This window comes from Marmota marmota, unplaced genomic scaffold, assembly GCF_001458135.2.
Source record: "Marmota marmota marmota unplaced genomic scaffold, marMar, whole genome shotgun sequence".
Classification (NCBI taxonomy): Eukaryota; Metazoa; Chordata; class Mammalia; order Rodentia; family Sciuridae; genus Marmota; species Marmota marmota.
Window position 1 is genome coordinate 1,016,286 of NW_026000052.1, and position 10,918 is coordinate 1,027,203.

Consider the following 10,918-nt stretch of genomic DNA (forward strand, 5'->3'; position numbering starts at 1 on the left):
TAGGGCGGCCTCATGTGACAATCAGGGCGGGGCTGGTCCTCCTACCGTAGCTGGAACCAGGAGCAGGGCTGGCCTGACCCTCCAGTAGGCTTCAGCTTCTGTGTCGTGGCAGGTCCTGAGGGTTCCTGGGCACCCACTGTGTTCCCATGGGGATGGTTGCCATGGGACCCACAAGGCAGACGAGGGCTGGGCCCGGGCTGTGTGGGCACAGTGGGCAGGGCACGTGTGCCCAGCCAAAGAGGGCCACAGAATGGGGAGAGGGTCCCGGAGGGAGAAGGGAGGGAGCCCAGGCCCCAGGAAGGCCCCGAGGGAGACGGCCGAGCCTGCCCCCACCCAGCAGCCCAGTCAGCTCACCTGCCTGTGGGCCCACAGCCAAGCAGCAGCCAGCTGCCCCGAGCACCAAAGCACAGGGTGACAGGGCTGTGGGGCAGTGTCCTCAGGCAGAGCAAGGCAGGAGGAGAGGCCTGGCCTTCCCCACGGGGTGGGACATGGGCTCCAGGAAGGGGCCCCTGATGAAAGCAGGGGCCCAACCATGGAAGTGGGGGTGCCCGGGGCTTGGGCAGGCAGGAACATGGCTGTTCTGCTCCCCTGACTGGCACCCACTGTGCCCACGCAAGCACAGGAGGGAGGAGCCGCCTTCCCCAGAGTCCGTCCATGGCCTAGGGGACTCAAGCATGAATGCAGCCATGTCCACTCAGCTGGCCCTGCAGAGACCCCTGTGTGAGCCCCAGAGGGGCTGGAGAGTGCAGGGTCCTGGGTGGGGTCTCAGAGTGGCTCTTCTCTCTTGTCCAGGGCAGCAGCCAGGGTCCCCAGAGCCTGTGAGGGTGGGCAAGGCCGATGGTTCCTGTGGAGGTGAGGCTTCTGAGTGACCCCTTGGCACACATGGCAAGGCCTCTTCCAGAAGATGGCCCTGGACCCAGTGCCTATCTTGCCCTCGGGGCATAGCTTCTACAGTGGCTCACCCCCAGCTCCAGGTCACCCCATGTCCTCTACTACTTTCAGCCTGTAGGGCACAGTGGTCACCCGGGGCAGAGCAACCAAGAGCAGGTGGGCCTAGGCACCTGCTGCAGACTTGGAGCTCTGAGGGCCCCTCTCCTTACATCCCCAGGCTGGCCAGGTGTGTGCATCTGCTGCAGATCTGCAGGACAGAGGGAGGGGGGTACCAGGTGAGGGGCATCCCAGGGGTCTGGGCTGTGGGAGGCCAGGAGGCAGTGACCTAGCCCTCCTCCACCCCCAGGCCACCCAGGCTGCTCAGTGCTTCTGGCCCACCTCCTCCCACCTCTCCCAGGTCAGACAGAGATCCTGGGACCGTGCCAGCCCCTGACCACTATCCACTCTGCCTGCTCAGACCTCAGAGCTGCTGGCACTGGGGGGACACTGTTCCCAAATCAGTCCAGAGCTCCACTCCACGCCTGCTGCACCTGCCTTAGGGCCCTGCTGGTCTCTGTAGTAAACCCATAAGGATGTACTCTTAGTGATGGTGAAGCTGGGATTCAGTGTGATGCATGGTCACTGTCATCTATTTCACAAGCTACTTCAGCACCCCAACAGAACAACCTCCTTATATATTAGTGTCCAGCCCCCTCCAAGCCTGGCAGCATCCTCTGCTCTCCCTGGGAGCTGAGTCCAGATGTGTCACTGGGAAGACTCAGCAGTGCCCAGAGGTGACTACACCCCTGCTGTGTAAGTCCCTGCTTTTCCTGGCTGATCCACTGTAGATGTCACCACATTGTGTGTGTCCATTCACCTGTCAACAGACCCTTGAGTTGCTCCACATCTTTGCTTTTGTGAATAAACTGCAATAAATACAGGTGTACAATACTACCCGAGTCCCTATTTTCAATTCCTTTGTGCATGAACACAGAAGTGGGTTTGCCGGCCAGACATAGAGGTACATGTCTGTAATCCCAGTGACTCGGGAGTCTGAAGCAGGAGGATCACAAGTTGGAGGTCACCCTGGGCCACTAACAAGACCCTGTTCCTCCATTCTATAGCTGTCTTTTTTGGGGGGCAGGGGTACCGGGGATTGAACTCAGGGGCACTCAACCACCGGGCCACATCCCCAGCTCTATCTTGTATTTTATTTAGAGACAGGGTCTCACTGAGTTGCTTAGCACCTTGCCATTGCCAAGGCTGACTTTGAACTCGCTATCCTCCTGCCTCAGCCTCCCGAGCCGCTGGAATCACAGGTGTGCGCCACCACGCCCAGCTACGGCTATCTCTTTGCTCTGTTGATAGTGTCCTAGTGTCCTTCCTGTGCATGCACAGGGGCATCTTTCTCCTTATTCAGATCTTTCCTTTCTGCAACAGCACTTGGTGGTTTTCAGTGTGTTTCACTTCACTGATTAAATGTGCCTTTAGGTGTTTTATTCTTGTAGATGCCGTTGTAAATGGAGTTGTTTTCTTTTTTTAAATAAATTTTATTTTAAACTCTTCAGGTTTTTTTAAATTGTAGTTGGACATAATATCTTTATTTTATCTGTTTATTTTTATGTGATGCTAGAGATCCAACCCAGTGCCTCGCACGTGCTAGGCGAGTGCTCTACTGCTGAGCCACAGCCTAGCCCCTGGAATTTCCTTTTTAGATTGTTCTTGATGGTGCGTGGAAATGCAGTGGAGTTGTTCATTGATTTCAAACCCTACAACTTCACTGCATTTTCTTACCAGTTCTAGCAGCTTTTGTGTGGAACTTGGGGGGATTTTATACGTATGGGCTCCTATCATCTGTAGGTAGACACAGTTTTGCACCTTTCCTCCACAGCTGCCTGGCTGGCCTTCCAGTGTGACAGTGAATGGCAGTGGGGAAGCAGGCCTCTTCCCTGTCCCTGATCTTGGAGGACAAGCTCACGGGCACTGCCACTGAGCTTGATGTTAGCTGTGGGTTTCTCATAAGATCTCTATGACATGGCAAGGTCCCCTTCCACCGTGGAAGGCACCAGCAGTTATTAGCGCCTTTTCTGTGCCCACTGAGAGTGACTGTGGCTTTTCCCTTCTGCTCACACAGCGTGGTCTGCTATTCTGGTGGGTTTCTGATACAAACCACCCCCCGAATCATGCTGGTAAGTCCCACTTGGGTGCTTTGAACTCCCAGTCCTCCTGCCTCAGCCTCCTGAACCTCTGGGATCACAGGCGTGCACCACCACACCCAGGTGGTTAATGTATTTTACTCCTCACATTTAATGTGTCATTCCTGCCAGGTACAGAGCACACACCTGCAATCCTGGTGCCTTGGGACACTGAGGCGAGAGGATCCCAAGTTCAAGGAAGGATAGCCTGGGCAACTTAGCAAGACCCTGTCTCAAAATAAAAAGTTGAACAAAAAAGAGCTGGTGGTACAACGCTCAGTGTACAGCACCCCTGGGTTCAGTCCCCAGGACCACAATATGTAAATGATCACCCCACTTACTTCTGGCCCCTGTGATTGTGACGGGGAATCGGCCATTAATCTCCCTGGAGAGCCCTTGTCTGTGACAGGTCTCTCCTGCTGTTTGAAGGTTCCCTTTGTATTTTGAGAGTTCTGTACTTGAATGTTGGTGGCAAAGGCTTGGTTCCCAGTCAGGTACTGTTGGGAGATGGGGCCTTTTGGGAGGTCCCAGTGTTACTGGAAGCAAGCCCCAAAGGAGCCTGTGGGGTCCTGGCCCCTTCCCTTCTCTCTGCCTTCTGGCCCCAAGGGCCTAGAGGCTCCCCCACCCACACACACACACACCCCGTGACATGCTGCCTCACCACAGCCCCAAAGCAGCAGGGCCAGTCTGCATTAAGACCTCTGAAACCAGAGGCCCAGATGAATCTTTCCCTTTTATAATCACCTCAGGTATCTTGTGGTTGTGAAGAAAAGCTTGTCACAGCTTTGGTACCGAGGGGTGGGGCAGTCTGGGGGATCGTGATACCTGACACGTGACTTAGGTTTGGGAGAATTTGGAGGAGCAGCCAGAGGAAGCCTGAAGCTGTTTGTGGAACTTTGTGGTGATGGTGGGGGCTGTGGAGCCAGGAGTGCTGGTGGGGGCGGCCCAGGTGGCAAAGGGCGGCATTTCAGGTGGAAATGAGGAACTCAGGAACTGGACCAAAAGCCATCTTGGTTACACTGAGGCCAAACTCCAAGGCGATGGGCAGACCTCAGTATGGGTGTCACCTGCTGCTTTTAGACAAACCAGGGAGGGTCAGGAGTGAAGAGGAAGATTGGGAGATTTGCAGCTTGGATGGGAGAGGAGTGTAGGTCAAGTGCAGCCCAGGACAGTGCAAGGATGCAGGGCCAAAAAAAAAAAATCAGCTATTTCTGCACCGAAGCAATACAATAAACCGGGAGTCGCTCAGAAAGGGGGAGATATGAATCTGCATCCAACTTTCCAGGGCAGTCTGAGAAAGGAGCCTTGGGTGCCTGATGTGCCCAAAGCCACCAGGAATCAGTTTCTCACCAGCACTGAGGCTGCTGCAGTCATGTTTCAGGTGCCTGAGGGTCTGTGTTGGTGCGGGCTTGGTGTTCACGGGATGCTGGATGGCAGCATGCCGCATGCAGGGATTACAGGGTCACGAGGCTTCCACTAAGATTTCAAAGAAAGCCTGTTTGGGAAAGCATGGCGTGGGGCTGAGTTCCTGCAAGCAGCCCCAACAGGAGGCCCCAGGGGCAGGAGCCCGCGCCTGACAAGGGAAGCTGCAGGCAGAGGTAAGCCTGCCAGAGACTGGCCTCCAGGGAGCTGGAGTTGGGGGGGGTCACACACACCATGCCCCAGCACCTCTGGGTCTCAGACACAGCTCCCTCTAGAAGAGTGGGGAGGTAGCCGTGGAGTCCCAGGGCCCTGCTGCGTGTTCTCCCGCCCTTCCTGATCCCCCTGCTCTGCACGGCCCACAGCCTGGACCCCTCTTGGCTCCCACCTCCTGTCCGTGCTTGGCCCACCTGCATCTGTGTGGAAGCCCTCCTGGTCCCACCATCCCTCCCTTCTTGGGATCATCTTTGAGGTCTCGTGCACAGCTCTACCGGCAGTCCCAGCAGTGCCCTCAAACGTGGCTCCAGGGAAACCATGTATCTCAAGGAGGCCGGAGCAGGAGGAGGAGCCCCCAGCAGCTGTGAGAGCTCCCCATGCCTCCCAGCCCCTGGGCTGTCTCAGCCCTGGTGAGGGGCCGGGCAGAGGCACAAGGGGGTTCCTGGGCACCCCAGAGTGGTCTCCACTCCAAGTGTGGACTCCAGTTCCCACAAGGCCCCCAAGCTCCAGCCGTCAGACAGCTGTGCACACTTGGCTCCCGTTCCCACCACCTGTGTGCTCCTCGAAAACTGCCCCCGTCTGGGTAGTGACCAATCTCAGCACCTTGTTTATTGCAAGTGCCCATCTGTGGAGTGAAGTTGGGGCAGTCTTTCAAGAGCTGATCGCCTCTTGAGAGTGGGCTGGGCTCGCAGTAGGGGTGTGAATAAGAAGGGGAGGTCTGTGATGGGGACAGTCCTGCACCTCGAAGGCACCCTGCAATGACTTGGAGCACCGTACCCACATCACATTCCTGGTTCACTGCTGTACTGTTGTCATGCAAGACACAAAAGTGTGCCAGGCACACTGTGCACGCCTGTAATGCCAGAAACTCAGGAGCCAGAGGCAGGAGGATCACAAGTTCAAGGCCAGCCTCAGCATCTTAGCAAGACCCCACCTCAAAAAATAAAAAGGGCTGGGATATAGCTCAGTGAAAGAGCACCCCTGGGTCAATCCCCAGCACCAAAAGACAAAAACAAAGGCACCCAACACGGGGGAAGCTGGGGAAGCACAGGAGACCTCCCTGTCCTTGTACCCATGTGGAGGAGTAATCGAGTGTTTCTTCTTTTTAGTTCTTCCAAGAATTTACCCAATTAACTGTACTTGTATACAAGGTTTCATAATGGTTCCAGTCATGGCCATGAGGCACAGCCGTGGGCAGGACGGGGGCCTGAGGCTCGTCTCCTGCCCTGGGTCCTCTATTCGCCTGTGCAGCAGCTACAACAAGGTGCTAAGGGACGTGATCTGCTGAGGTTTGCAGTGATACCACCGTGCGGCCAAGCACAGGTGGAAAGGCACAGGCCTGACACGGCCCTCTTGCTCGGGCTGGGCGGACGGGCATGCCCCGTAGGGGTCCAGCTTCCAGATAGGGATGAGTGGGGGCTGCAGGGCTGGGGCCAGTGGCCATGACAGCGCAGGGTACTTCCCACAGTGGAGGGTGGGTGATGCTGGTGAAGATGGAGCCTCGTCCAGAGCGCAGGAGAGGGTCAGAGCACCAAAGGGGGGCTGAGCCAGTGTCCCCAAGAGCCTGGAGGAGCCCAAGCGCCAGGATCTGTCAAAAGCTGCAGGTAGGCAGGGCAAGAGCTGCACTCCTGACCCAGCTGATTGTGAGCAACCACCCAGGGGGTCCCCAGCACTGGCCTCACGGGTTCCTGGGGGGAAGCACTCAATCTGCAGCCACAGCCCTATAGACATGACCAAGAGCAAGGGAGGGGTCAGTGTGCAGCCCAGCTAACTCAGAGCCTTTGCTGTGGACAGCCAGACCTCCTGTCGGCCTCCATGTGGCATGCAGGGTGAGGACCCCAGCCTCGCCCATTACTGATTCAGCTGCCAAGGAGGGAAGGGACAGCCCCTTAACAAGCCCCTTTGGGGCAATAAGACCTGTCAGCTCATTCCATTTCCCCATCTGAAGTCTCAACAGTGCCTCAGCCACAGCCAGTGTGCCTTCCCCATCTCTGCCGCCTACATGTCAGTCAGAGTGGCTTCCAGAGAGACAGGGTCATCCCCATCACTGGGCTCTCCAGATGCACACATCCCTCCTACCCCACCTGACGCCTCTTTTCAGTATCATTCTCCAAGGTCCTGAAACCCTTGGCCTCCCAGCCAGATCCCAGTGCCAGAAACGAAGCCAAAAGCCCATGGCAGGCTGGTGGTCACTTGTGTCTACAGGTGATGGAGGAGGGGGCATCTCATTCAGTGGAGGAGCATCTTCCCTTCTGGGTTCTGCAGGCTGAAGGTGCACAGCAGTCTGCATTCCAAGGGGTCGCAGGACACGGCTGCGTCTCCACCCAAGGGCTTCCGTGCTGTAGGCCTGGGAGAGTCACATCTCCTGCAGCCGCAGAACCCTGGCCTGCTCCTCATCCAGGATGAACGGGGACTGCAGCTCCCGGCCTTGCAGGTACATTTCCAAACCCTGAAACAATTAGATCACAATGTCCAGCATCCACCTCTCAGCTGCCCATTTCTGCCTGGAGCCAGGGAGGGTCAGCAGAGAGCTAGTGTCCCCGCTCAGTGAGTGACTGGCCTGAGACTCAGACCTTGGTCATTCCTCCACAAAGGCCTCTGGACACCTTCCCCCACCTATACCCCAAAAGGTCCTCTTTAAGGAAACTTTTACCTCACTGATAAACTGAGGCAGGGCTGTGACTTGCCCACTCTGCACCCAGCTTCCCCAGAGCCTTCCTCTGGCTCACACCACCAGACCCCAGAAAAGCCCCAGACAGGAATGGGCAGCTCTCACCTCTCCAGAGTAAGACACCAAGGGCGATATCTCACAGATGGCCGGAGGGTCTCCATCTGGGGGTAAGCTGGGGGAAGTCCATGGGTTAGTATCTGCCTCCTGTGCATGCCCTGGACCCCCCCAGCATCCCATCTGCGGAGCATGCCCTGGACCCCCCCCAGCACCCCAGGTGCGGAGCATGCCCTGGACGCCCCCCAGCATCCCTTGGCAGCCGAGCTCCACACACAGGCCCCGTTCCCAGCACTCTGCCTCTGTGCACTCAGCCGTCCCAAGGCACAGGCTCTGGCCTGGGCTAGAATATAGCCCACACAGCCCAGACAGCTAGGTCTCGCTCAGCTGCAGATAGCTGGGGAATCAGAAGCCAAATGTCCTTTCCTTTCCAGTCCTGAGTCGGAGAACCTGATGTCTTCTGACAGCTCTGCCTGGGTCTTCCTCAAAGCTTGTAAGTTCAGAGTCTAAGCCCCCTGCCCAGCAGAACTCAAGGGTCAGACAGAGTGCAGGCTGACTCTCTGGGTGTGTGACCAGCAGCGTGTGGTAGGGTGCTGGAGCAAAAGCCCCCCCAACCGGGACAGTGGCCGGGCCCTGGCCCCTCCAGGCCACACCCCAGGGCAGGCTCACCAGGACAGTGCAGGAAGCTGGGCCCTGTGTGCATCCAGGAAGCAGGCCCCGGCCTGCAGAGCCCACCGGTAGTGCTGAGCAAGCAGGGCACGCCTGGCGGTGGAAGGGTTGTCCCGGCTGGCTGCCTCAGCATTCTTCAGCGGGGAAAACTCCTCCTCCCGAAGCACTTCAAAGGCAACAAAGTTCCTGGTGGGGAGAAGGGCTGGTCATCCTGGGCCCAGCCAGTAGCCCTGGTCTGGGCAGGCAAGGGGGGCCCTGTTCTCAGGGAGTCTGTTCCCAAGAGCAGCAGATCCAGGGAGGGTCTTCCCTCCAAGTCAGCTTCCTCCCACTGCCTCTGCCCAAAGTCTGGAGCCAGCCAGGATGAGGCTCAAGGGCACTGGGAGCCACCAGCCACCTGCTGATACTCCTGAGTAGGAAGGGCGAGGGCAGTGGACACCCAGGAGGGGCACCCGTGTCTCCCCACCAGCCAGCTGCCCAGATGTCCCCTTTTCCCCACCCTGGGCCACTTCCTCAAGAAAGGAAGGCTTTCTGGCCTTCTCCCCAGACCTGTCCACAGCCTCCCAGTCCCTTGGCCCCTCACCGAGCCTCCACTTCCCTACCTGGATGGGCCTCAGGATCCACCACCCAAAAAGAGTCAAGAAGGAAAAAATAATGACTTCTACCACGAACCTAGCAAATGGGAACACATCAAACACGAACTTCTCCATCTTGATGCCGTTTGGCTTCAGTGGCATCACCAGGTCTCCCCCCTCATCCACATAGGGGACCTTCTTCACAGCCACGTGTGGCTGTAGCAGGGGCTCACAGTCCCTGGGGGGAAGGAGGATAGGGAGGAGTCAGACAGGACACCTCTGGGATCCCTGTCCCCACCTCTTGGTGCACCTGGTCAGGCAGGGCAGGCTGCTAGTAGGGCGCCCAGGCACAGGTGAGGAGGCCCAGCCAGATCTCTGAGGAGGGCACAGTTCCCCGCCACCCCACACCCCCAGCCACACCCCGGCCCAGGCTAATGGAAACCAGCAAGTCATAGGGAAGAGATGGTGTCTGAGGGCAAGGAGGCCCACAAGCAGAAGACAGGCTTGACACAGAGCCCCACACAGGTCGCCCACAGAATGCAGCCCAGGGTGGATCTCCTGGGTCCTGGGCTTAAAAACAGGAACTTTTTCCACCTAACCCCACAGCCCCAGTGGCCGTGGCCCTGGCCCATCTGGCATGCTGGCCCTTGGTCATGGTAGGCAGCTCTCGCTGGGCTTCCACAGCCTCCTGCTGGCTACCTGGTGATGGTCTGGAGGAAGTCGCGGGTGAAGAAGTGATTGCAGATGTTGCCTGCATTGTAAATCAGTCCACCATCGGTGCCACGCAGATGGGCAACCTCAGGGTTGATCTCACTGTACTCCACCACTTGGGGGACCCCGTCCAGCTGGCACACCACGCCCACAGGTTCCTCAGGGTACGCCTTTTCCACCACCTGCAGTCACGAGGGATGGGCTCAGCACTGGGTGAGGCCGGGCTGAATGTGAGGGGTTTGGTGGAGGGGCGGGGCTTGGCGCTCACCTTGGCCCCACAGTCGGCACCCTGCAGCACACAGAAGCCAATAAAGACAGGGTCAGCCAGTCGCACCAGGATGTTGTCCACACAGTACACATGCACAAACTCCACTCCCCGAAGCTCCATGTCCTCCAGGATACGGTGGTCCTCTAGAGCACAGTAGAGACCCCCGTTGCCATCTGCAGAGGGAGAAAGAAATGGGCCTTATCCCTGGCTCCAGCCAGACCTCGCCCACTAGTCCAAGAAATGTTGCAGGTGGGCATGCCCCGACATTCACCATCAAATAACTCTGTGGCTGTACCATGCGACAGATGGCAATCAATGCCCAGAGAGGAGAGGCGACTGGCCTACGATTAGACAGCCTCCCAGCAGCACATCCACCCAGGGATCCAGGCCTCTGGAACCCCAGCTGCACTGAGATCCAGGCTGGGTGGCCCCTTCTTGTCTCAGTGGTGGGTGGTACCTGGGGCCATGGCAACTTTGTCTTTCCGCTCCAGGATGGCCCTGCCCTCGAAGGTCACAGCAGGTAGCATGCGCTGTTCAAACAGGACCACGTTGGCAGGGTCCAGGTGGAAAAAGTCATGCTCCTTGAAGAACTTGGCAGTGGGCCCCAGTGTGAACTCACTGGTCATGATGTACCTGTAGAGGAGACTGTGGTGAGCTGGCTCCAGGGCTCCTGACCTCTCTGCCAAAAGGGGCTGTGTAAGAAGGGCACTGGGGTCCAGATTGGGGCCTGTCAGACCTCAGCCTGGGTGGGTTTGGGGCTTTATCCAGGGCTGTGCTGGTGTGGGGGATCAGGCCTTGGTGTGGGGCAGGGCTGGTACCACATGGGGAGGGTCACTCTGGGGTTAAATGGGACAGGGAGGACACACCAAGGCACGGTGCAGTGAGTCCCATGGCGCTCGCCAGCCAACTGCTCCACCCGCCGGATGCGTTCCGCCTGCAGCTGGTACAGGGTCTTCTGGCTGGGCAGCCCCACATCATACATGCCCTTGGGGTAGGTGACACCCAGCCGAGTGCCCTGCCCGCCAGCCAGCAGCAGGACTGCCACCTTGTTCAGGGCAATCTGGCGGAAACCTAGGGGTGAGGGTACACCTGGGGCTGCGGCTACAGGACCTCGGGACTAGTACGCGCGAGTGGGGAGCGCTGGAAGGCAAACCAAACTCCTGCTCGGTGGGCATGACCCCTTCTGGCCCGCAAGAGTCGCCACCCGCCACCGGGACCTCTGCACCGCCTACCTTCCTCCTCCCAACGCCGCCGGGTCTCGGGGTCGCAGAGC

General features: G+C 58.1%; 2 protein-coding genes across 3 annotated transcripts; one reads left to right on the forward strand and one right to left on the reverse strand.

Moving 5' to 3' along the window:
* The first annotated feature begins 146 nt into the window (after window positions 1-146).
* LOC125619715 (translation initiation factor IF-2-like) lies at window positions 147-1,821 on the forward strand. 2 transcript variants are annotated; one of them, XM_048813279.1, is made up of 3 exons: window positions 147-852; window positions 1,109-1,166; window positions 1,289-1,821. In XM_048813279.1, the coding sequence occupies exons 1-3, from the start codon at window positions 147-149 to the stop codon at window positions 1,428-1,430; spliced, it is 906 nt and encodes a 301-aa protein (XP_048669236.1). In that variant the 3' UTR covers window positions 1,431-1,821. The 2 variants fall into 2 exon arrangements, with proteins under 2 accessions (XP_048669236.1, XP_048669235.1); XM_048813278.1 differs by lacking the exon at window positions 1,109-1,166 and having other exon boundaries at window positions 1,238-1,821.
* A 3,997-nt stretch (window positions 1,822-5,818) lies between these two features.
* On the reverse strand, window positions 5,819-10,912 carry Uap1l1 (UDP-N-acetylglucosamine pyrophosphorylase 1 like 1). Its single transcript, XM_015505650.2, has 9 exons — window positions 10,878-10,912; window positions 10,512-10,716; window positions 10,103-10,278; window positions 9,646-9,818; window positions 9,366-9,559; window positions 8,764-8,904; window positions 8,095-8,280; window positions 7,477-7,543; window positions 5,819-7,149 (listed from the first exon to the last, which is right to left on the reverse strand). The coding sequence occupies exons 2-9, from the start codon at window positions 10,625-10,627 to the stop codon at window positions 7,057-7,059; spliced, it is 1,146 nt and encodes a 381-aa protein (XP_015361136.2). The 5' UTR covers window positions 10,628-10,716; window positions 10,878-10,912; the 3' UTR covers window positions 5,819-7,056.
* Window positions 10,913-10,918: the final 6 nt, after the last annotated feature.

Bases quoted from the DNA above. Each gene is read 5' to 3' on its own strand.
- LOC125619715 (XM_048813278.1), top strand. From the start codon at position 147: ATGGGGATGGTTGCCATGGGACCCACAAGGCAGACGAGGGCTGGGCCC. The intron at 853-1,237 runs GTGAGGCTTCTG...CTCCACCCCCAG, and splicing joins GGCCGATGGTTCCTGTGGAG to GCCACCCAGGCTGCTCAGTG.
- Uap1l1 (XM_015505650.2), bottom strand. From the start codon at position 10,627: ATGTATGATGTGGGGCTGCCCAGCCAGAAGACCCTGTACCAGCTGCAG. The intron at 7,544-8,094 runs GTGAGCCTGCCC...GACTTCCCCCAG, and splicing joins CAGCTTCCTGCACTGTCCTG to CTTACCCCCAGATGGAGACC. The intron at 7,150-7,476 runs GTGAGAGCTGCC...TAATTGTTTCAG, and splicing joins TGGTGTCTTACTCTGGAGAG to GGTTTGGAAATGTACCTGCA.